This window comes from Myotis yumanensis, unplaced genomic scaffold, assembly GCF_028538775.1.
Source record: "Myotis yumanensis isolate MYYU_CA2020_CCGP unplaced genomic scaffold, mMyoYum1.0.hap1 SCAF_8, whole genome shotgun sequence".
NCBI classification, from domain to species: domain Eukaryota; kingdom Metazoa; phylum Chordata; class Mammalia; order Chiroptera; family Vespertilionidae; genus Myotis; species Myotis yumanensis.
In genome coordinates, this window is record NW_027223759.1 from 21,183,836 (window position 1) to 21,209,668 (window position 25,833).

Here is a 25,833-nt window from a genome sequence, read left to right on the forward strand (position 1 = left end):
GCTGGGCAGGGGGGCTACCACGAACTGTGGTGCATTTCAGGTGCCTGACCCAGCCCCTTCTCTATATACATCTCTGTTTCTCTCACTGCCTCTCATTTTCTCTTCCTTTCTCACCTGCTCTCCATCCATTTACCCCAGGGCAGTGCCAGAATCATGTAGAAGGCCACTGTGCACAGAGGTCCTTAGCCAAGGTGGATACCCTCTCTAGATCTCAACTGGGATCTGCTAAATGGGGTTACCATGAGCCCTGCCCATCTCACAGAACTGAGAAGGGGAGTGAAAATGTGTGTGTTGTTAAGTTCTGTTGTAGACACAGGTGATTCAATATTCAGAACAGGTCTGTTCATAACAGCCCCAAACTGGAAATAACCCAAACGGCAATCAACAGTAGAATGGATAAATACATGTGGTTGATTCAACAGAGGGAATATAACAGAGCAATAAAAAAGAATGAACCACAAGAACACAGATGAGCCTCCCAGACATAATGCTGACTGAAATAAGCCAGACACAAGCATAAACATACTGTATGATTCAATTTATATGAAATTTAAAAAGAGGCAAAACTAATCTCGGATGTTACAAGTAAAAATAACAATTACCTTTGGGGGGGATATTGACTTTGGAGGGGAGCATATGGGCTGCTTCTGGGATGCTGGGAATGTTCTAGATCCTGATCTGGTTCATGTATATGTACCAACTGATGAATTCGTGTACTTGACAGTATGTGAGTTATACCCCAACTAGAAAAGGTAAATGACTGGAATTACTGTTTGGAGCATCTCTGTGTAAGGAGATGGGAGGGCTTTGTGGAAGGGAATTAAAAAGTGGTTTTGCTGTTCCTTCTCTTTCCTGCTCTCATCTGTCCTCCCCTCCCCAGCCTCTTCCTAAGTGGAACCTCTCATTTCTCAACATTCCTTTATTCTACCTCCTTTTACTCCTTCACTGGAACCCCTACTATGGACCAGGCACTATTCTAGAAACTGAGGATGCAACATATCTTCTGCCCTTATTGGTGCAATGAACACGTATTTAACACCCTCTCTGAGCTGAGCACTGAGCCCTCCTCTACCACAACTGAGCATTTTCTCTCAAGCAGGTCCAAGTGGCGAGAAACTGGGCACAGACTATCCAGGCTCCTTCCTAGTCTTCACCTGTGGTTCCAAAAAAGGAGAAAGGTACCTACTATGTGCAGATGTGCATTTAATCCTCTACAACCTAGCTCACAAAACTGGAAGGCAGCAGGGGTAGAGTTCAAACCCCAGGTATGTCTGATCCCCACCCCACTCCCATGGTCTCCCAGGAGCCAGGTCAGCCTAGCCCTCTCTCCGGGCATCTGTGGCTGACAGCTTCTAAGATGGCACCATGGACTCTTGCTTCCAGGTATTTATGTCCTTATATAAGCCCCTCAATGGGCATGGCCTGTATAACCAATCAGATATTGTAGAAATTACAGTGTGTTTTTTCCAAGGCTAGGAAATAAGATATCTGGCTTCCACCTTGCTCTTTCTTGAATCGCCCACTCCAAAGAAGCCAGCGCCATGTTGCGAAGACACTCAAGCAGGCCTGTGGAGAGGTCTGTGTGGCAAGTAGCTGAGACCTCCTGCCAAGAGCCAGCCCCAACTCACTAGCCACATGAATAAATCACCTTGAAGGTGGATTCTCCAGCCCCTGTCAGGCCTTCAAATGACTGCAGGCCAGCTGGCATCTTGACTGCTACTGCATGAGACTCCAGGCCAAAACCTCCAGCTAAGCTGCTTCCAATTTCTGCCCCACAGAAACTGTATGAGATAATAAACATTAGTTGCTGCTTTAAGTTACTAATTTGGGGATACTCTGTTACATTGTATTGCTACATATAATTAATTCAGCCTCTCTCTGAGCCATGGGTTCATGCTGTAGGAATAGTCTAAAATGGGTGGGGAACGTCCGGCCCGGGGGCTATATAAGGCCCACAAAATCATTTGGTCTGGCCCTGCCAAGGCATTAGGTGTGAGTTAATTAAATGCTTGACCAAATATAGCAGGCTAATTTTTAAGTTGATAATTCTGTATGGTCCAAGAATGATGTTATAAATATCCAAATGGCCCTTCGTCCAAGAATGATGTTATAAATATCCGAAAGGTTCCCCACCCCTGGCCTACAAGGTAGCATATGAAGGCATCCAGAACAAGCCATTTACTGGAGTGGTGGCCAGAGTGGGCTGAACTTGAGAGGACAAGGGAGGACCAACCTCAGCAACAAATCCCCAGTGTGTTGGAGAAGAACTGTGAAATAAGAGACCAAGCAAAGCAGAAATCCTGGCGCCTTCTTCCTAGAAATTTCTCACACACTTCATCTATCATAGTACAGTAAATGGAACCACGTGCACCCAGTTATTCTGGCCAAAAACCTGAGAGAGATCCTTGAGCCCATTCTCTTTCTCACACCCAACATCCCATCCATCAGCCAGGCTCTGGGCTCTATCCCGGAATGCATCCCAGACCTGTCCCTTCTCACAGTCTTTCCTATGAGCACCATGGACCAAGCCACCAGCTTCTCTCACCTGGGCAACATCAGTGGCCTCTTGGCCCATCTCCCAGTGACTGCTCAAGGCCAGAGTGGCCTCCTTAAAGTGGAGATCTTAGAATCATGTTGCTCACACTCAAACCCCTCCAGGGCTCACTAATCTCCACATCTTCTTTCAAGCCTGACAAGCTCATCTCACCTCAGGCCTTTGCACTTGCTCTTTTCATCTCTCGGATCATCCTGTAATATCAATTGGGTCCCATCTTGCACAATACTTCCTCTGAGAAGTTTTCCTGGGCCACCTAAGCCAAGCCCTCTCTAACCCACTACTCTAACTCATCTCCTTATGGGACTTGTTTGCCTATTTACTGCCTAGAATGTCAGTCCCACGAGTGCAAAGGCCTTATCTGTCTTGTTCACCTACAACAGTGTCTGGCGCACAAAAAGAGCTCCATACACATTTGCTTACCGAGTTCCGTCTCGGGTAGGGGAATGGATGAGAGGACCCCCAAATGGTTGTAAAACCCAGAGGACAGAGCTCTGCTGTGTGCTCTGAGGCTCACATCACCCTTCTCCGCAAGAGGAAAAGGCAGGCCAGTAGTAAGAGCTGTGGTTTATGGGGAGACTTGCCAGCTGGGTGGAGCTCACAGCACCAGTGGGTCCCCTTTGCTGTAGAGGAAAATCCTATAACAAACCCCATCTGTCTGTCCAGCCACTGCCCTGCCAGTCCACCTCGCTCCTCTGGTTGGCCCTGGCTGGGCAGAGCAGTGTTGCTGAGCCTGGTGTATCCTGAGCCCCCAGCATGTGCCAGAATTGCTAGGCAGGCCACAACCCCACCCAGGAGTCACCTTTAGCACCGTTCTGTCTCCAACAGGAGGTGACTGTGCAACAGGAGGCTAACTCTGTCACGCCTCTCCGGGTCTCTGAGCCCCCCATTGGCCCTATTCAGACCCTTCACTGGCAGTACATTCATCCCCTTATCCTCTCTAACTGTATCCACTGCTGTTAAGAGATGGGAAGCTAAGAGGGAAGGCAGGTGTGGATCAAAAAGAAATGTCTGTTGGTAGGCAAGAAGGGGTAATTAGAAGAAAGCGCAAGGCCCTAGGACAGATATGACTGAGGAATTACACTGCGATGCCTTGGGAAAGTCATTCAACCTTTGGGTGCCTCGGTTTCCTATGGATCTTTTGGCCTGTTTTATGCTCTGATGGAATTAAAATAATGAAATCAGATAATGCATTGAAGTGCTTTCTAAGGTCAAAGCACCGTACAAGATGTTAGTTAGAGAAACAAGTGTTGCCCAGCTGGTGTGGCTCAGTGGTTGAGCATCGACCCATGAACTAGGACATCTCCGGTTCGATCCCCAGTCAGAGCACATGCCCAGGTTGCAGGCTCGAGCCCCAGTAGGGGGTGTGAGGGAGGTAGCCCATCAATGTCTCTCTCTAATCGATATTTCCATCTCTCTATCCCTCCCCCTTCCTCTCTTAGTAAAAAATAACAAATAATAATAATAAAGAGAAACAAGTGCAGGAAGGGCGGTAGGGAGGAGGTCGACGGTGGAGAAGTCAGAAGGTTCTGGGATGAAGGGTGGAAAATCTCGGCTGGATGAAGAGAGCAAGGAGGGGTATGGAGGGAGAAGCAGTACTCAATCCCCACCGTAGGAAGCAAAAGCTGAGGGAGGCAGAAAGGCGGAAGGCAGGTGGGGCAGACACTGTACAGATGTCCCCCCTGTGAGCGAGGCCCTCTGCACCTCTGCTAGGAGAACACTCCAACCTGGAGTGTACAGGTGGGAGATGCCCCAGCAAGGCTGTGTGCTTTGCTTGAGCAAGGTCCCGCAGGAGGAAGTGGGTTCCCTCTCAGACTGCCTGCTCCATCAGCACCCTTCTCCATGGTAACACTTGAGCTACCAATTGATACTAATCCACTGCTATGCTTCTGAGGGCCTACCATGTGTCAGGGACTGTGCTGGACACTTCACACACATTATCCCGTCTCATCCTCGTAATAGCTTTTTCTTATTCCTGTATCCTTGAGGATGAAACAGGGACTCAGAGAGGTTACATGACTCACCCAGAGTCACCCAGCTCATAAGAAGGGAGAGAAAAACAGTAATAGGGAGAGTGCAAAGACTGACTGCATCTGAAAGGTTAAGGACAAACATCTCCACCTCCCAAGAGCTGAGGGATTGGGATGGATTATTTGGGAAGGAAATTACTCCAAGAAGCCACCACCAGCTGCTCCATCACCCCTCTGTCCTGGCCTGAGAGGTTGCAGCAGGGGTCCAGCCAGCCCGGCCACCCAGGCCCACCAATTCCTCTGGTCTTCTTGTCTTAGTTTTCCTCTCCCACCAAGATCAGCCACAAAACACTGATGGGGAAACTGAGGACTGGTCAGAGAGAGTAGGATGGTCCTTCAGGAGGTTCCAGGACCACTGCGACCTTGACCTCCACCCCTTTCCCACCTCATCCTCACTTCCCCTACCTATCCCTTTTGCACTCCAGGTCTGGCGATTGCGACCCCTCCCGAGTTTTTCTAAGCTGCCCAAATCAGACCAACCAGGGCTCTGCGCCACACGCAGAACTGAAATGCATCCCCTCCCCCTCGACGCCCCCACCCTCCCAGAGAACTAGGAGAAATACCTCCAAAGGCCCCTCTCTCGGAGCTCGGTCTCCACCAGCAACCTCCAGGAGCGAGAGAATGGGAGCTGCACCCCCCGCCCAGATTCAACTCGCTCCCCCTCCCCTCCGCCCCCTCCCCCAGGCCGTCGCCTTCACCTTGACCTGAGCCAGCTCCTGCCCCAAGCTTTGCATAAACAAAGAGAGGAGGAAGGGACGACCCCAGCACCGCCCGCCCCACCGGAGCCCCCTCTCCAGTCCAGGGACCCGAGCCCGTCAGTCGCTGAGCCCCCGTGGGGGCCCGCAGCCCCTTACCTTGGTCTGGCATTTCCGATGACAGGAGAAGCTGCAGACTGCAAGAGAGCGAGACACAGAAAGAAAGTTTAGCCGCGAGGTATGAAATGGAAACTCCGGCGCAATCTCCTCCCACCCCGCCTGCAATCGCGCTCGGAAGGGAAGAAGGGGAGGAGGGGCTCAGGGAGGAGGGGGCGGCGGGGCTGCGGCCGCAGCTCCCCCAGGGCCTGCGGGGCGGGAACGCTGTGACTGCGGACCCGCGGGCTGGGCAGAGTCTACCCCAGGGCCAGGGCCCCTCGGGCGGGCGTGGGAAGATAGGAGGAGCAGGGGGAGGGAGGGGACCTAATCCCCTGCTGGATCCTGGCTAGGTCCAGAGGTGGCCAGGACCCAGACAGGACCCGCGCCAAGGAATAAGAGGGGCCTTCTCCCCTTACACACACCCAGCAGGCAGCCGGCACCCGGAACCACCCTCACACTCACTCACCCCCAGAGAGTCACACAGACCCAATTCATGGTGCGGAAGAGGGCCCGTGCACATATACACACACATTCACAACCATACACACTCACTCATAACCACAGACACCCATACTACACCCATGCAACCCACGCACTCAGCCATACAGGCACACATAGCCATACACATACATATAGCCTCACACATGCACACCCGTACCCAAGGAGAAACCTCTGACTGGGGGGGTGGGGGGGGGGGGGCGGTGTTGACCAACACACAATTTCATAGCAGACCCTCAGAGTGCAGCAGTCGGACAGACATGTGGACAGATGCTCACACAGCATGACTTGAAACACACACACGCACACACACAGAATTTGCTCCCCACCTCCTACCACCAGAAGCTGGAATCAAATTTCCTAAGGGGTTCCCTCAGCCTGGAATGTCCCAGCCCTGCCTGCCCCACCCCCAGGGCCCTCCACCCAGGGGCTTGGTGGGCCCCTCCCACCAGGTCCCACAGATTGGGTGCGGAGTCCTGAGCTGAGCTTCTGTACTAACTTGGCCTTATTGGCTGCCCAGTACCTGCTGAGGCAGGTGGGTTGGGGACACTGGAAAGGGGGAGGCAGGAGAGCTGCCCTGACTCCAAATCCTGGACAGCCACAGCCCCTGGCTACAGCCAGCTGTCCAGGCCGCCCCAACCTGATTCTCAGCAGTACACAGAAGGAGACACTGAGGCACAGATGAAGGCCCAGAGCTACCCAAAGACGTTCTGGGGCTCCCCAAACTAAGGCTTCTGATTTGTCTGTGAGTGTGGGGTTTGGGGAAGAGCTGGGAGGCACAGTGGATGGAGACTGGGATGTGGCCTTGGCCCTGGGCCCTACCCTGGGACCATGTTCTCCCAGAGCCTAGTCCTGGCCCCAGCTCAGGCATATGACTCAGCCAGTGCTGAGCAAGGCTTTCCTGACCCCACCAGCCAGCCTAGCTCAGAGACGCCTCCACCCCGGCCACGTCAGGACATAGCCGCCCTGGCCACCCAAGTCAAGTCATGCCCATCTGGCCAGCTTTTCAGCTTCTCTCCCCACGCCCCCACCCCACCCCCACTGTCCCAGGTGGCAGCTCCGCTCCAGAAGGTATTTCCATTTTGACAGCAGCAGCCCCACCCCCTACGCCTTCTTTTCTGGCCCTAGAATGTGGAATTGAGAGCCTCAGGCCTTGTGACCTGAGCTTCGACTTGGCTCTCCCAGCCAGGCTGGTCCCCCACCCAGCACTGCCTCCAGCCAGAGGGACCTTTCCCCATCCTCCTCTAATCAAACCCCAGGCCTTCCAGAGTAAGTCCTGGGCCCTCCTCTGGAGGCCTCGCTCACTATCCCCCACCTTCTACTAGGTTTTATCACAGAGGACACACCGCCTGCCACCACCTTGCTTCCTAGGGTGTGGGCCTTCAAGGGAAGGATCTCTCTCTAATGCACGCGCACACTACACAGAGCCTGGCACTCAGTAGAGGCTTAGATGTTGGCTGAGTTGGACCTGACGGAAGAGTTCCCCTGAGTTTATGTGCACCCCCGCTGAATCATGCCCACCACCACACTTTTTTCCTGAGCCACACCCTACCCCTCCCCCGCCCCCCAACATCTTATATTTAACCACAGAGGCATCCCTAACTGTCCACTCTGGGCTTCCCAACCCCAGTTTAGCCACAAGGAGCACAAGGGGAGCCAGGCCTCCATCTCCCTCCAGCGTCCTTCTGACAGTTCCAGTGCACTAAGCTCTTGCCTACCTCAGGGCCTTCGTACTTGCTGTTCTAGCTGCCTGGATGCTCTCCCTCAGTTCAGCTCTCCATTGTTCACCAAGCCAAATCCTTCTTTTATTCTGGAAGCCCCTGAAAGCCATCTCCTCAAAGAGGCTTTCCCAGACCACCCAAATTACAGTAGGCTTCCCCATTATTCTTTATCAGCAGCACCCTGATCATTTGTTTCTTGGCACAGCTCACAATCTGAAGCCATTGGGTAATGTCTGTTTCACGTATGTATAGTGGATCTCCCCACACTAGACTTGTGAGGGCAGGAGTATGCCTGTCTCACTCACACCGTATCCCACTACCTAGAACAGTGTTTGCTCTAGGCCCACAGCACCAAACAGCATCTTTGTGCAAATGAGAAAAAGTCCCCCCTCTGGGTTGACCAGCTGTATGGATACACAGCTGAGTACAGTGTCCTTGTGGGAACAGCAGAAAGGTGTTTATTCTCCATTGGGACCCAGCCTTGTACCTGGGTTCATGGCTTGATGAGCATGGGCTGATTCCAAGAGCTCTCTTGGGTAGATGCCTTTGGCACTGAATGGCCTACGTGACCATACAGGGAGCCTTGCTTGTCACACAGTGGGCAGACGCTCAACAAGCACCCTTGAATGGAGGGCAGATGGAGAAATCATTGGGCAATTGCAGTACAATGGGCTGAATGCTCCCTGTGTGCTGGAATGCAGAACTTGTTCTGGAAAGTGAGGAGTGAGGAAAGACCTCCCCCTGGCCCCCCGCCCAGAAGACAGAAGCTCAGCAAACTGAACTCAAGTGGCAGGTGTGGCGAAGCCCTGGAGGACAGAGTTTTACACCTTCAGGCCTGGCTGGCGTGGCTCAGTGATTGAGCATTGACCTATGAATCAGGGTCACGGTTTGATTCCCAGTCAGGGCACATGCCTGGGTTGCAGGCCCAATCCCCAGTGTGGGGCATGCAGGAGGCAGCCAATCAATGTTATCTCTCCCTCTCTGAAATTAATAAATATATATATTTAAAAAGAAGAAGAAGAAGCACCTGCCCTCAGTCCCCCAGGAAACTCTCTTGCCCTGGGCCCCTCTAGGAAAGGTGCCTTTACATCTTAGTCACCTTTCTCAGGGCTTCTCCCAAGGGCAGCATTTCCTGTTCCAATGTGCATCCTCCCGCTACAGTTTGAAACTTGGCCCTGCCATTCTGCACATGTGTTACCGAAAGGGAAACTATGGCAGCCAGCCTCCAGGCTGGCCCCAGTGTTTCTCGCCTCCTGGTATGCACATCCATCTGTAGTCCCCTCCCATGATGAATAGGGCTGGTTTGTGTACCCACTCGGATATTGGAGAAATGATGATGTGTGACTTCTGAGGTTGTCATCAGAGGTTGTCACTGTGGCTTCAGCCATGGTCTCCTGGATCACTCACTCTGGAGGAAGCCAGTTATGTCATGAGGACACTCAAGCAGCCACGTGGAAAGGGCCATGTGGTGGACAGCGAAGGCCTCCTGCCACCAGCCAGGGCCAACTTGGCTGGCATATGACAGCGTCCCGTAGAAGTGAATTCCCCAGCCCCAGTCAGGCCCTTAGGTGTCTGCACCCCAGCTGACGTCTTGACTGCAACTTTATGCGACACCCAGGGTCCAAACCACCCAGCTAGGTCACTCATGAATCCCTGACTCCGAGAAACTTGTGAGGTCATAATTTTGTATTCATTTTAAGAACTGCTAAGCTTTGGGGTAATTTGTTACACAGCTACAGATAGCTAATGCAGAAACCAGAGCACAGGTTCCCTCAGAAAGCAAGCAGACAAAAGGTGATGCTGGGAACTGAGAGCAGAGGCCATCTCCTGAGTCCTTCCTTGCACCCTGGGTACCTGTATCCCCCTTTCTGTAACTCCTTCTTCCCTGTCCTCACCCTGCCAAGAAATTTGTCATCATGGCTCAGAAAGTAACTACAAAGAGGCTGTTGAATCTCAAACTTCCTCCCCAGCCCACCACTGTACCAGTTCAGACCAATTGTCTTTCCTCCAGCCTGTCTCTCTTCGATCCACAGAATTACAGACCATTCTCAAGTGCAAACTGATCGTGTCACCAGCTTAGAAGCCTCTGTCCAGCTCCTCAGCATATTTACCTGGACTTGTGTGGCCTGGTCTTGTCTCCATCTCCAGCTGCTGCCCCAAAGAGATCTGTTCCTGCCATACCAAGTTCCCCAGAAGAACGTTAAGTCTGCAAAAAGCAGACTCATAAACATCCTTCAAGGCCCAGTTCAAAAGGCCCCTCCCTGGGTAGTCGGGCATTCAAAGATGGTCCCTCCCTCCTCTGTGCTCCCATATCCCTCAGCTCACACCCCTTGGAAAGCTCTTGACACCTCGGAGGACTAAGTAATCCTTTATGATTTGTTCTTTCTCACATCCAACTGCTGCTCTAAGGAAGGGAGATCCTGTTCAACTCTACCGCTTGGAATCCTGCCCCTCCCCCTAGCTCAGGGTCTGACGTACAGGTGAGACTCAATAAATATGCAGTAAATTTCAAACTGGAAGGATTCTCTCCAGGCTAATCCCCTGAGACCAGGGCTGACATTGTGGGGTAATGGGATAGATAGGAAGGAGGGTGGGAGAGCACCCCTCTTCATTCAGCTCCAGCCCCTGCTGGGAGAGGACCAGTAAGGCCCATGGTCAGTGCTCCCCGAGTGTTTTAGTACAAACACCGCTTATGCTCAAGCCTGGTAAGGGGGTGGGGAGACTAAGGGACTGCATTAATCCTTCATCCATTCATCACTGGTCTTGCTCTCCATCTACCCACTTACCTACTGGCTGCGTGTAGACTGGCTCTCAGCTCAGAAGATCACGCCCTAGCTCTGTGATCTGGGGCAAGTTACTCAACCACTCTGAGCCTTCATTTCCACATCTAGACAATGGGGGTCCTAACAGCATCCACCTCACAGGGTTGTTGTGAGAATTAGATGAGTTAATATGTGTGGTTGGCCCAGAGCCTGCTTTCTATAAGATGCTGTTAGCAGCATCTTCATCGTGTTCGTTGCCGGCATTATTACACAAAAGAGCCCCCCTCTCTGAGTCAGGAGACCTGGGTTCCAGGCCTGACTGCTACACAGACTGTGTGACCTGAAGCAAGTCACTCCCCGTCTCTGGGCCTCAGACTCCAGCTCAGAAAATAAGGCACTCAACTGGCACCTCCACCTGCATCCTTGTCTTCACCGGCTGGCTCAATGTTTAAAACACAAAGACTTTTTCTTAGTTGGAATGCCTTTGACAGAACAGCACAGGGTCCCCACCACGCCCTGCTGTCTCACATTCCTTTGCCAGCACTACCCCTGAAGGCCCTTGTTCCCGCCCCTGGAACAGATGGTCTCCACGTACTCTTATAGCTGTTGAGAGCCCAGCCTCCCCCTCCTGGCGTCCCTTAACACATCTCAGGATCAACCCCACCTGAGTGGACGGTGGCTTCCCCCAGTTCCGAAGGAAGGTGGTGGCCTCTCAAGACAGTGGCCCTGCAAGATGAAGCCCCCTAGGGAGCGACCCTGTCAAACCAAAGCTCATGGAGCCCTGGGAGCCCCATCTCCACCCATGGGTGTCAACACTGCCCCTGTGCAGCGCACAGCAGGTGGCCTGAGAGGGCACTGGAAACCCCACTGTGGGGAGAGTTACCTGATGGGCACAGAACTCCAGCCCCAGCCCCAGCCCTTGGCCAGCTTCTGCCTCACTAGACTTCGTATACTCTGTCCTGGAGTGGCTTCCTGCCTCTCGGGAACACAGGAAGCCGACATTGTTGGGATCTAAATGGCCTTTTCCTCCTGGCCTCGGGTCAGAAAATGAGCACAGAGCCTCAGTGTGCACCTGAGCCCAGAGCTGAAGGCCCACACTCCGAGCCCACCTCAGCTCCTTCCCCAGCTGCCCACCTGCCCTGCTCATCTTCACGCTGTCCTGGAGGTGTGTAATAGTTTATATCATGTATCAACTTGGCTAGGCCATGGTACCTGGTATTTGTTCAACATTATCCTAGATGTTTCTGTGAAAGGGTATTTTTTGGGGGTGAGGATAAGATTAATATTTAAATCAGCAGACACTAAGTAAAGCCATTACCTTCCAGAATGTAGGTGGGCCTCATTCAATCAGTTGAAGGCCTATATACAACAAATGGCTGATCTCTCCAAGCAAGAGGGAATTCTGTCAGCAGACTGGTTTTGAACTCAAATAGCAACTCTTCCCTGGGTCCCTAGCCTAATGGCCTACCCAGCAGATGTTGGACTTGCCAAGCCTCCACAATTGCATGAGCCAATTCTGTATAATAAATACCTGCCCATCCATCCATCCGCCCAGCCACACATCCTGTGAGTTCTGTTTCTCTGGAGAACCCTGACTCTTACCAGGTGTCTCAGGGGAGTGGGCATGGTGTGGTTCTGAAGTTGGAGCAAGAAGAAACCTGTAGATTGTCCCATCCAGTGGTTTTCAAACTTTTATTTTTGCAGCCTAACTCTCTTTCAGATGAACTCAATGAGGAATCTCAATGATATTCGTTCATATCTATTTGATACTTGTTATATGCCAGGCCCTGATCCGAGCACTTTGTTATCTCATTTAATCCCTGCAGTTACCGGAGGAAGGAGTCCTGCTGCATGTCCCATTTTAAAGGGGAGGTAACCAAGGCTCAGAGAGGTGGAGCAATCTGCCCAAGTTCTTACTGGTAAGGGGCAAAGCTGGGATTTAAATCCAGGACGTCTGAGCCAAGTGCAAGACCACCACACCATCCTACCTTTGAATATATTTAACTCCTAAAACCCGGGCTGCTTTGGTTGAAGTGAGCAGGTGTTTCAAGGCCTCAGCCCCTTAAGCTTTTCCTTGGATTTCCCCTTTTCCCTTTCCTCTCAGGCCTCTAAAGTAGCTCCAAAGAACACAACTCCTTTCAAACCCATTTGGAACCTCTGATCTAGTCCAGCCCCTCCTTTAGAGAAATGGGAAAGCTAGTCCCAGAGAGGTTAAGTGTCTCACCACGGTCACACAGCAAGGCTGCCTCTGATGACTCCAAGGAGGTCCTCAGACACGGGAGAATCTGGAACCCCCGGTGAAGTAACAGAGGAGGAAGGAAGAGATCCTGAACCAAGGTTTCTCCAAATCCAACCAGTGAGGGCTTCTGGGTAGACTTGTCCCATTAAGGGCTGGATTGTACTCCCCAGGTACATCCCACTCTGAGGAAGCTTCCCTCACCTTCCAGGCTGACTAGAGGCATTAAGAAAGGAGGTAGTCTACGTCTGGGTCTCAGACCAGGTCCAGATGGCAGCCCTTGGGCCCTTGAGCCCTTGAGCTGGTATTCTGGTCTCTCCCATTGAGTTTCAGCCTAGTGGGAGGCTAGTGCCCTTGAGCAAGGCCCTAGACCCCCTAATGCACTGCCCCCCAGGACCTGTGGGAAACCCACTGTTTGAAGTAAGGAACTCCTACACATCCCTCAAGACCCAGCCTACATATGCCCACCTTGCTAAAGCCTGACAGGAAAATCTCTGCTAAGTCAGAGACAACCTTTCTTGCATACCTCTGTGTCAGCTTTGCCACCGTGTTCTGAGATCGGCTGGTGGCATGTCTGTCTTCCCAGGTCAGGGGCTGGGTCTTGGCACCAGTACCTGACATAGCATCCAGCCCAGAGGGCGCTCAGTTCATTACTGTGCCTGCAAGTGAATCAGCGCCTGCACTGGGAGACTTGTCCAGCCTATTCAGACTCCAGCAGGGAGTTTTCAGGCTCTCCCACTGTCTAGCCCAGACCCTTGTCTGTAGATGAGGAAACTGAGGCCTGAGCAGGGAAGTGACTTCTGAAGTCACAGCAGCTGTGTGAGTGACAAGGCCAGAAATAGAGCCCGGGCACTGACAAAGGCCCTGGGCCATTGTCCCATCCACCTCTGCCCCACGCACACTAGTACTCACTGACAGCCACACACAGAGCCTCGGTGTTCCCCACCATAACCCCCTGCGGGGCAAGGATAGGGTTTATTATTAACCCCGTGGTGCATAGGAGGAAACAGGCTCAGTGAGGTAGAAGACTGGCTGAGGACTCACGGTGACCCCATTGCCTATATATATCTGTCATACTTACACCCATATGTCTCACCACCTTCGTTCTTCATCCGCCTCGTTGGTCCTTGAGTCCTCTCCCTTCCCTGCCTGGTCTCACACCTCACCCCCTCAGCCATATTGCATTAAACAGTGAAGTGCAGGAGGGTGAGAAGTGGAAGAACCATCGAGGTTATGGAGCAGGGTGGCCAGAGGGGACGGGATGAATGCCCCAGCCTCTCAAGTTCTAGCAAAGTGTTCTCACTGCCCCCCACCTGCAGCCACATTCCCCTCAGCAGCACAAGCTTTGGGAAGACTATAAATCCAGAGGCTTGACATTCTATACACCCCACCCACCCAACGCCCCTGGCTGCTAATCCATAGGGTTACCACCTGATAGCCCGAGACTTGAAATGAAGACTGGAAGAGGAACCAACAAACGCTTTGTGTTGGGCTTGGTAAATAAAATGTGGCTTGGATTTTAGTCCATGACTGCCCCCTCAACTAGGGAACCACCCTTACCTGGTAGCCCTGGATGAATGGAGGGAAGGAAGGAGGAAGAGGTGGATGGATAAGGGGTCTATCCATCTCATGCCACCACAACCTCATGGTTCCAAAGCACAGAGAGTGGGCCCACTCGTTCAGCTCCTACCAGTAAGCCCAAGTGGTCCCAACCCTGCCCCGAGGCCTGGTGACCCCGGCCCTCTTACTGACGACCCTCCCTTGCTGGGCTCACCCCTGGCCCTTACGTGGCCCAGTCCTGACACCTGGTAGTGCCTCTGGAGTGTGGCCCTGGCTTTCTTCCCACTTCTCACTAACTCACCCGGAGCTGCCAAACCAGCCTGGCAGCTCACTGACCACCTGACCTCCATGCCAGGTTAACACCCGGCAGAACCAGGTGAAACTGGGGGCATCCCTGCTCACCTTGGGAGCCTTCCATTCACCTGGGGTCAAATTCCCTCCTCAACCTGGACCCTTGAGCCAGGTCAACTGGGAAGCGTAGGACTACAGACTATCACAGAACATAAGGCCAGAAATGTGCCGGTCTCACAGTGAGTGTGCTGGGACTTCCTTCTACCCCACCCTTTGCTGCCTCCTTTCAGCACAGCTGTGGGAGTCACTGGGGTGAAGGGAAGGCACACTGGGGAAGGAAGGAAGGAAGGAAGGAACTGGGGGGAGGGTCAAGGGCTAACTTAAGCAAGTTCTCCGGTGGGGTGGTTATACAAGCAAAATACAAAAACCCACCCTCAGCAATTCCTTCCAGACTTCACCCAACTCCCACCCTAAACCACCGCCCGACCAGCCAGAACTCTTAGGAGGAGGGTGACACCATATGGCTGATTTTGGTATTGCAAAAGTTCCCATTGGCCCCTACACTCAACCCCTCCTCCATTAAAGGCTATATAGCCCTTTGCCTATGGAATGCCCTCCACATGGGCAATCACACACACTCATTCACACGCTTCGATACACCCACTTCACCGTCCGACATCAGCTGAAACTCCTGGTCAGAAGCCTTCCCTCCTCCAAAGAGCATACACCCTGAAAACCCCACACTGGCCTAGCAGCTATGTGCCTTGCCAAGAGATTTACTTACTCTGAGCCTTGGTTTCATCTGTAAAACAGATGCCATGAGCAATATATGGGAGCATGCATGCAAGCCATCTAATTTTAAGTGCTTCAACAATTGTTCACTAGGCTCTGCTGCCCAGCCTCCCAGCTCCACTAGGACGCTGATATGAAGGGAAGGAAGGAGGGAGTCCAGGTGGAGTAAAGGTGCCAGGGCAGGCAGGAACCCAGCCCCTTTGGCATACCTGGCATACCTGGCATTTCAGGAACTCTGCAAGGTGCAGCTGGTTTAAGTATGGACTTGGGGGATGAGGAGAGATGGGTCGGAGAGCTGGCAAGGGGTGGGTCCTGCCAGGCTCGCAGCCATGGGAAGGGGTTTGTCCTTTGTCTAGAGCAGTGGTTCTCAACCTTCCTAATGCCGTGACCCTTTAATACAGTTTCTCATGTTGTAGTGACCCCCAACCATAAAATTATTTTCGTTGCTACTTCATAACTATAATTTTGCTACTGTTATGAATCGTAATGTAAATATCTGATATGCAGGATGTATTTTCATTATTATAAATTGAACATAATTAAAACATAGTGATTAATCACAAAAACAATATGTAATTATATATGTGTTTTCCGATGGTCTTAGGCGACCCCTGTGAAAGGGTCGTTCGACCCCCAAAGGGGTCGCAACCCATAGGTTGAGAACCGCTGGTCTAGAGGGTAGTGGGGGCCCAAGGCTTTACCAGGGAACTGACATAACTAGGTCTATATTGAGTCCCCCTGCAAGCTGTCAGGGAGGGTGGGTTAGAGAGGTGGGTCAGGAAACAGGAGGCAAAGGGGCCACAGTCAGTTGTCCAGGTGAGAAATGCCGGCAGCCTAAAGGGCTGCAGAGAAACTCAGTGACTCAGTTGACTGATGGGAGATGGGGGTGAAGGAGAAGGAGGCATGTGGGGGAAGGGGGGCAACTGGGTGGGTCATGGTGTCTGTCGCCGAGATTGGGTACAGGGGTCTCCTGCTGATTTCACTGTGTGATGTGGGCCAAGACACTGACTTCTGGCATCAGTGACAGCCAAACACCAGGCTATTCTAGGAAATCATGAGAACAATGATTGAAAAGCCTGTCAGCCAGCAGCCTCCCCTGCCACCACCACCCCTAAGTCTGATTGGGGCCTCTTAAACTCACCCCTGAGCTGCCACAAGGGAAGGACTGTGGCTTGGTGTCTTTGTAGGACTGCCAGTGCCAGGCACACAACACTCACACACCTTCCACACACCATCCACATACCAACTCCACGTGCCACCCACACACCTTCCACATGCCATTCGCTCATGTTACACCAGTCATCCATGCACAGGCTACATGCCATATCCATGCCATCCCTCACCTGCCATGTACCAGCCACACACATCCACATGCTTGCCATCCGGTGTGCTCTGCATCACCCCCCAAATGAGAACCAGGCACCAGGTGGAGACCCCAAGGAAATCCGCAAAGCCAAGTCCCAGCCTGACTGGGACTTGGCTTTCTCATTCCCAGGCCATCTCATTCCCAGGAAGACATGCCCCCATTCTCCTGCCCCCTTAGCTGCTCACCTTTGCAGGTGCAACCTTCCCGGGTGATGACCTGCCGGCAGATTCCACAGGGCTTCACCTTCTTGAAGGTCTTCACCTTGAAGTGGTGAGTCTTGGGGGCCTCCAGATCCTCTGGCTGTGGGAGGAAAGGCACAGTGATCAGCCCTGGTAGCAGGCTGGGATCCCAGGAGAGGAGTGAGGGGGCTGGGGAAGACATAGCAAGGACTAGGGAAAGGGAGAGGCAAGAGCCCTTTCAGGTGTCATAGGCCTGAGCCTGTTTCTGGGAGGAGGTGCCCAGGGAAAGAGAAAGCTGTGGGTGGGACCCAGACTCCCAGGTGGGATCAGCGTACTGAGGCCTAGAGGACAACTGCAGACCCCAGCAGCTGGGGACCACAGGCCCCTCCATGGTTTCTTAATCACTTTTTTTAATTTACTTTATTAACAAAGTACACTCATTTAAATGTATTGTTCGATATCAATTTTACACATGTATGCCCCATGGACCACACCCCAGAAGGTTCCCTCATGGCCATCCCGTTCACTATCCCTCCCCTCCCCACCCCACCCCCCAAGTAAAGACTACTGTGACTTCTATCACCAAAGATTCATTTTGACAGACTTTTAAACTTCACATGAATGGAATTATACATGTGTACTCTTATGCCTGGCTTCTTTCGCTCAGTCCTATTCTGTGAGACTCACCCATGTGGTTGGTTACACAGAGCAGTAGCTCCTCCTTTTCATTGCTGTGTAGTACTCCATTGACTAGAGCTTATTCCTTTATCCATCTACTGTTGATAGTCCTTAACTTCTACCCATGTGCACAGAATGCCATGCCCCTCAGTTCCCTCTCACCCTCACTACCATCCCCTGCCCCAGCCCAGAAGTCTTCTTCCATCTTTATTTTTATTTTCTATTCTTTATATTAGGAAGATCTCAGTATGTTAAATATTCTATTTAAAGCTATACCACCACACACATCATATGAGAGGCAGGCTAGCAGTCCAAGCCTTCTCTATATCTGACCTACCGTGAGCTCCTGGACCAGTCAATCACTCTCCCACCAAAACCAGGGGCATCACAAGGTGGGGCACCACACCCCTCGAGCTCTGTCTGTCCTTTGTAACAACATATGGGCAAACACCCTGGGAGCAAGCCCTGCACCAACGCTGCTAAGAACCACCCTGCTCCCGCTTGAGGTCCCCCGTTCAGAGGACTCCCCAGAGAAGTCATCCCTGCCTGCAGACTCCATTCCTCTCCGAGGCACCTCACTGTGGTGTCTAACCTGGTCCATTCCCCTGCTCCAGCAGCAGGGGCCACAGAACACAGACACTGGCAGCTCCCTCCTTCCCTCTCCCAGGCACAGAGCTTCCAACACCGTCCGCACGCACGTGGACACACACAGAAACGCGGTCACAGACCCTGCAGCTCCAGGGAGGGGGATCTGCTCTTCCAAGTTCCCTCTTGCACCCTGCCCCAGGGCCTCCCAGCTCTAGGACGGGGCTGGAGGGGGCAACCTGTCCAGAGCAGGAACGGTGACAGGCTCACACACCCAGCATGTCCAGGACTCCTATCTGAAGAAGCTGTGGTAGTGAGTCCTGGGGAAAAGACACTGAGCCATGAGAGACACAGAGAAACACAGACAAAATGAGAGAGAGACAGAAAGCCAGAGTAACAAAGAGAGAGAGAGAGAGAGAGAGACTGTGGAGGGGAGAAAGAGAGAGAAAGAGAGAGAGAGAGAGAGAGAGAGAGAGAGAAGACAAGACAAAGACAGAGTGAACAGAGACAGAGACAAAGAGACAGACAGAGAGAAGACAGAGAAAAGCCACAGGGAGTCAGACAGAGAGGAGAAAAAAGACCAAGATAAAGGCAGAGACAAAGAAAAAGACCAACAAGCCCACACAGAGAACGTGGTAGATTAGATAGAAACACACAGAGACTATAAAGGGAACCGGAGAATCAAAGGGGCACAGACAGACAAAAGGACACAGGAGCCAGCTTGAAGGGGCCCCCAAAGACTAAATCGGGGAGGATCTGAGCATCAAAATACATAAGATAGGAATGGCTTAAATGAACCCATTCTGATATGTGAAATAATTGGATAAATGGGAAGATGAGGAACAGAGTATTTATAAGACTCAAAGCACCTCCCCACATCCCACTTGTAAATTACCAAGGGGAAATGTAACTTTTCCTGGCAGACTCCACTTTATTCAAGTGATCAAAGATACCGGCACCAGTGGTTGTGTGCCACAGGGGGACATACAGAGAATGAACATCGCTTCTGCCACATTCCTGCCAAAGAGTCACAAGCCCAAGCTAATCATGAGGGAACATCAGCCCAGCCCAAATTGAGGAACAGTCTACCAATCCACGGCTTGGACTACTCAAAAGTGACAAGGTCGTGAAAGTGGAGGAAAGACGGGGTGGATGTCCAGACTGAAGGAGACTGAAGAGGTGCGACAGCCAAATGCAATGGCTGCTTCTGAACTGGATTCCTTCCATGCCAGGAAGGACATCATTGGCCATCTTATCGGAGGACGAGATGGTAGTCACATATCAATGTCCGTTTCCTGACTTTGATGGCTGTGTTGGGTTAGGCAGGGGAAAGTCCTTGTAGGAACATCAGGGAAGCATTTAGGGGTGGTAGGCATCGTGTCAGCAACTTACTCTCAAATAGCTCAAGGAAAAAGAAGGTCGCCCCAGCCACGCGCCAGGTGGCTCAGTCAGTTGGAGTGTCGTCCTGTGCCCCAAAAAGGTTGTGGGTTTGATCCCCGGTAGAGCAACTGATCGATGTTTCTTCTCTCTCTCTCTCTCTCTCTCTCTCTCTCTCTCTCTCAGCATGTCCCCGGGTGAGGATTATAAAAATAAACATATCCTCAGATGAGAATTTTTTTAAAAGGGTCTTTGCATTTCATTTGCAACTTTTCTGAAGTTTGATATTGTCTCAAAATTTAAAGAGACAGGCAGATGGTGGGAGACAGACAGGAGCAGAGGCAAAGCCTGGGGAGAGGTGGGGAGCAGAGAGTGGAAGGGACAGGCATGGGTGCCAGGAGCCCAGCAGTGTCCTCTGGTGGCTGGGCCAGGCAGCAAGGCCTGGGTCTGAGATGCCAGAGAGCTGGGTTTTAGGAGTGGAGCTTCCAGCTTCCTCTGGGGTGGGTGAGCGTGGGTGCAGAGCACTGCTCAGCCCTGGCCTCACTCAGTGTCCCCATGCCACCAGGAGGGGCAGGAAGTCCCTGCATTCTGAGGTCTCACCAGTCTGTTTTCCCATCTCAGCTCCTGGCTGGCAGCCTCTGGGTAATCTCTGTCGCAGACATTCCAGGGAGGGGGCCCAGCCCAATGTCAACTGCAGCAGCCCAGGCCTGGGGTGAGAGGAGGGGTAGGGAGGGGATTTGGGGTTCCATTTAAGGCCTGTGTGGAGAGGCAGGCTTTCAGCTACAGGTCAACCAGCTCGGCCTTACTCTGGCACCTCCAAGCCCGCCCTTCCCACCCCACTAAGCCAGGCAGAACTCCCTGTTCCCAGCTTACATCCAAACTTCTCTGCCTACACCCCAAATCCAGGCCTTCCCCCAAAGCCCAGGGAAAGAGGCCTCCTCCCAAAGCCTAGCTGGGCCAGTGGAATCTCATGAAAGAGGGTCCTGGCCGCCCCGTGAACAGATGGGGAGCAGGCGGAACCTTCCATGCTGACAAGCAAACTCCGTCTTCTCTCCTGGGCCCTGGGTTTGCCTGCCCAACCCCATAAAATCTGAGTTTACAACATCTCTCCCTGCACAGGCTCAGAAAGCAGAAACAGGGTTGCAGATACACTCCCCCGCCTCCCTCACACCCCTCCCAGCAGCCCCCGACAATGGCCCAGCGCACTGCTGCCCAGCCCCACCCTGTCCTGTTCTCCGGCTAACGGGACACTGGGATGGGAGTCTAGAGACCTGTGCTCGAGGCCAACAGCCTTGAGAAGATCAGTGGCCTTCTCTGGGCCTTGTGGTCCCAAATGAAAATGAGGGGTGGGCAGAGTCGGGGAAACAGTGGGTCAGTTTGAGATGGAGGGACGGGAAGCGGGGGGCAGGACATGCTGACGTGTACAGAGAGTGAGATGTCTAATGGGATGCCCCTTCCATGAGGGGCTGGAGTACCCTGGGGGCAGAAAGGAGACAAGCAGGGCCACCCCCGGACTGTAAGGATTCTGCCAGCGCTGGCTTCCCTGGGCACAGAAGCGGTGTCTGGTGACCTTAGTGAGTCAGCCACACAGGTCTGAAGGGCTCCAGGATGATGGAGGAGAACGTCTAGGCTGGGTAAGCCTCTTATCTGCAAATACCTGAAGGGGCCGTCATTATAAGGAGGCACCTCAGTGACCTGAGAAGTTACTGAAGGCAAAACAAAGCCCAGCGGGCAGAAGCCGGAAGGAGGCATGATGAGACACGGGCTGCGGAGAACGTCCCAACAATCACATGTTGAAATCCTGACAAAAAGAAAAACAGGGGTCTGGTACCTATCCTGCCCTGGCCCAGGGCTACTCTGCAGGTACAGGCAGAGGGTGTGAGTGAGCCCAGCAAGTGCAGAGCTCCGTGGCTTGTCATGGCAATGACCACCGTTTTCCTGACAAGTGGCAGACAGCCTCGCAAAGCACTCCCAGCCCCTTCTTGCTGGATTAACCCCTACGGGGCCTGAGGAAAGGCAGGGGCAGAGGAGGCACTGCCACACCTCCCTCCAGAGCCAGAACCCAGACAAGGAAAGTGGGCCCAGCCCAGAAGTCCTCCTGCCCCATCCTCTAAGCCCAGAGCCCTGGCCCTGTGACAAGCCCACTGAGCATCAGAGGGCTTTCCTGGCCCTCAGGGGGTCCTCTCCCTCCCAGCCTCCACTCAGCCAAGCTGGCCTGCCAGATGCACGTCCCAGCCAGAGGGGTGTGGCACATCTGGCTTGGACAGCCTTGGCAGGAGGCCTTGGCCCCGGGATGGGAAAGGCTGTTTGTTGGTTCCTCCCTGCCCACTGGGAGGAGAGCTGGGTGGGGGTGGGTGGAGGGGATGATAACCTAGGGGTCCTTCAGCTCAGAAACTCCTGCTTCCTCACCAAGGATCTTCCCCAGCCCTGCACTCCCCCAAACCCGGCCCTCTGTGCCCAGCACTAGGACCCCTGGATGACGTGGCAAGAGGGCAGAAGTCTGGGAGCCAGTGAGCCTCATGAAAAAGAGTCCCCAAAACTCAGGCCGAGGACAGCCCTGAAGGGTCAGCTCCCCTCTCCCTGCCTCCTGGCCCCCAGCCCTCCATGTCTCATCGCCTCAGGTTGAGAGGCCAGGGCCTGGTTGGCATCAGCCATCATTTCTGGAGGGGAGGCTTGGATTCACAATGGAGAGGTAGCCCTGCATCTGGGAGTCCCCTGAGCACCTCAAAAGCATTCTACCCCCAATCCCACCTCACCTTCACATACACACCAATGTTCCTTACCCGCCCACCCCCACACACAATCCCCTAGCCAGCTAATGTTCTGACCGGGGTGTTCTTGGTCACCCCGGGTGGAAAACTCTGAATCACTCTCAACTCCTCCCTACCCTCCACCCTCCAATCAAACCAGTTGCCAGACTCTGTGAAATTTGCTTCCTAAACATTCTCTCTTCCCTCCTGTGCTTGTTAATTCCACTGCCTTTGCCCTCCTGGAAGCCTTGTCATTTTTGCCCAGAGCTGTAGCAACAGCCACCAGGACCCCCGATACGGGGCCCCCACACATCCTCTATGCAGCCTCTAAGGAACACAGCTCTCTGAGGTTACTGACACCACCATTCACCCCAAAATGCTCCCATACATCCAGGATACAACCTGCACTCTCTGGAGCCAACAGGGGAAGCAGCTGGCCCTTACCCAGCCCACTTTGCCATCTCAATCCCCCGCACCCACTCCTCAACTCCCTGCCAGGCAGCCACCTCTGGGCCTCTGCTCTGCTTTCCCTCTTCCCAGGATGCCCTTCCTCCATCCTCGGCTTTTAGCTTCTAGGCACCCTCGAAGGCCTCATTCCCACTTCATCCCGCAGGAAGATCTTCCCAGGTACCCCCTCGCCACCACCACTATCAGAATCAACCTCCCCACCACTGTCTTCGTTTTTTTGTTTCAAAAGCTAAAAGCTCCTGAAAAGATAAACTCGTATATGCCCTTCACCTGGATTCACCCGTTGTTAACATTTTGCCACTTGTGCCTGCTCTCTCTTTCTCTGTGTCTGTCCCCTGCCCCAATATAATCGTCTCACTCGGGGAAATTCAACAACAGCACCATACTATCCAACATTCGGTTCTTACTCTAATTTCTCCTTTTGCCCCAACAGGACCCATTCTAGCTGGGTCTTTGTTTTAGTGTTTATTTTGGACTCGGGACCCAATCAAGATCCTGTATTACATTTAGTCGCTGGGTTTCTTTCATATGCCTTAATCCAGGCCCACTATCCCCCCCTTTTGATTTCTCTTTTATGACATTGATGTTTTGAAGAGTCCCCACTAACTGTGTTGCAGAATGTTCCTCAGTTTGCATTTGTCTGCTCACTTCCTCATGATTCAGGTTTAGCATCCCCAGGCATCCCTTCCTGTCCTCAGTGGCACCTTGATGCCCCATCAAAGCCCTCCATGCAATCTGACTCACCTCTGCTCCCCCACATAGCTAGGTGACCCCGGGCAAGTTGCTTAACCCCTGTCTGCCTCACTTTACTAATCTATTAAGTGGGCTAATAATAGTAACACTCATCGGTTGCTGTGAGGATCAAAGGAGTCAGTACCTGAAAAGCAGTTGGAACAGCACCTGACACATAGTAAGCATGGCCTGTATTTCATATTGTCATTGTTGTGTGCACACTGGACCAGCCCAAGGGTGGCCCATGTCTGCAGTACTTCTGCTCCATGTCCCCTGTGTCCCAGGACAAGTCTGAAGGAGCAGATCCAATGGAGTTGTTGCCACGTGTCCCCTTGTGTAATTACACCCTGCTCCCACTGACCTGCCCTCCCAGGAGAGAACTCGGGGTCAGCCTTTCACCAGCTGCAGACACAGGTGCTGGCATTGCTGACTGCAGGAAAGCCCTTTGACTCTGAGTAGGCCTAGCTCTCCACAGGAGGGCAGAGGGTGGAGAGCAGCACTGAGCCCCTCCCATGGGACAGAGGAGCACGTGGAGACTTGGCAGCCCAGGATCCCATCTGGTGACCAGTTCCTGGACTGGATGGTCTCTCCCGAGCATCTTGCTCTCGCTCTCTGTCTCCCCCTTGGCTCCTTCATAAACTACGTCCCAACATTTCTGAGCCTCAAGTCCTGAGTCCCTTTTTGTGCCCAAAAATGAAATCATCCCCTGGAGGGGGAGGGCTCAGTGGGGGCACAGACTGAGCCTCATTAACAGGCTGGTGCCAGGGAGAGGCTGGCGCTGCTCCCTCGCTGACTCCTCACGACCTCCTGCTACCAGGCTAAGGAGTTGCTCTGGGACACAAGGCACACGGGAAGGCAGGGGGGAGCAAAGATTCAAATCCAGGCCTGTCGGAGGCAGGGTCCCAAGTCCCTAACCACGACAACCACCATTTCCCACAGTCTGTCAACAGCGGCCTGTCGGGGGCCTTCTAGAGAAGACCTGGAAGTTACATCTTCTGTCCAAAGGCCAGCTATTGGCCGGCTCAGCCGGCTTAGCCATCCTCAGCCATTCTCACTTCCTCCTCTCGCATCACCAAGTTCTCACCTTCATCTTTGGATCTAGTTTAAAGTTCATCTCCAAGAGGTCTCTCCTGATACCTCTGCTCTCCCCCAGGCCAGGTTAGGCCCCTCTTGGTAACACCCATCTTATCTTAACCACCAGCCTCAGCACAACACCTGCAAGCTTCTCGAAGGAAGTCAGCGCTCCATGGCCCTTTGTGAGATGGATGGACTGGTCCAGGGCTGGGTGCTTAGATGGCTGAACGGCTGGATGGCTTCTTTGTCACAGTCCTTCCCCAGCACCATTCCCTATCGCTGGCTGCTCCCTAGCAGTCCCCTCCACCCAGGGCTCCAATGCCCCCAGCCCACGTCCTTCCTCTTTTCAGGAATCCGTCGGCCATGGACTTGGGCAGGAATCCCTTTCACCACAGCTGGAAACTGGAACGAGTTATCCCCGCCTGTCACAGAACTGCAGTGAGGGTCAAATGAAACTGTACACAGCAAGGCACAGAGAGGTTAAATAACTTCACACACACACACACACACACACACACACACACACACACACACCATTCCTAAGTGGCAGAGCCAGGATTTGGGCCCGGGCAGGCTCACTTCAGAATCTGAGCTCTGTCCACCGTGCACGCTGCCTGCGCATGCCTGCCTTTCCCGGGCCTTCACATCGCTCTTACGACCCCACCCGCACTGGTCCCACATGCCCTGCCCTGGAGTATCCCAGGATGGACAGCTGTTGATGGGAGGCTGCAGACCAGATGCTAGTTCTAACTCTACTTTACTGCATAGCCGTGCACCATATATGTATAATAAGAGCTGTCATTTCTCAAGCTCTTACTGTGTGAGACACTTTTCTAAATGCATGTGTGCATTAGCTCACTTAAGACGCAGCATCCCTATAGGTAGATGGGGAAACTGAGGCACAGAGATGTCAACTACTTGCCTAAGCTCACACAGCTACCAAATGACAAGGCCAGGACGAAACCCAGGCACCACACTCTGGGCCAGCACACTTCCTCCAAACGCTGCCGAAAACCAGTGCAGCATTTCTCCCTGCCTTTGTGCCTCAAATGTCATTTTGAAAAACTTTGCAAAAAGAGGGTTTATGTGAGACCCTAGTAAGTGACATGAAGCCAGCGTGGCTCCCAACACTACGGTCAGGAGGCCCCGGATGGACATGGCCCTCTCAGGCAAATGACACTCCAGAGAGAGTGAGTTCAGGGCCAGGGGTCAGATTGGGGTCGACATGGCAGGAACTGCATCCCAAGAATCCGGGGGCTCACGAGGACCCTTCTGACAAAAATGTGTGCTTACTCCTGGGCAGGACACCAACTCCAGGAGAGAGAACAC

The 25,833-nt window shown here is 53.0% G+C and overlaps 1 protein-coding gene across 9 annotated transcripts in view; it reads right to left on the reverse strand.

Annotated features, from left to right (window-relative positions):
* TNS1 (tensin 1) overlaps positions 1-25,833 on the reverse strand; it is a 221,249-nt gene that overhangs the window by 159,928 nt on the left and 35,488 nt on the right. For all 9 annotated transcript variants that reach the window (XM_070422098.1, XM_070422097.1, XM_070422100.1 and 6 more), the window contains exons 2-3: positions 16,847-16,961; positions 5,439-5,476 (exon numbers count right to left, since the gene is read on the reverse strand). Coding sequence is in view for 1 of the 9 variants with exons in the window: in XM_070422104.1 (XP_070278205.1) it covers positions 5,439-5,476; positions 16,847-16,961 (153 nt within the window). In the remaining 8 variants the exon portion in view is untranslated. The remainder of the gene's footprint in view (positions 1-5,438; positions 5,477-16,846; positions 16,962-25,833) is intronic.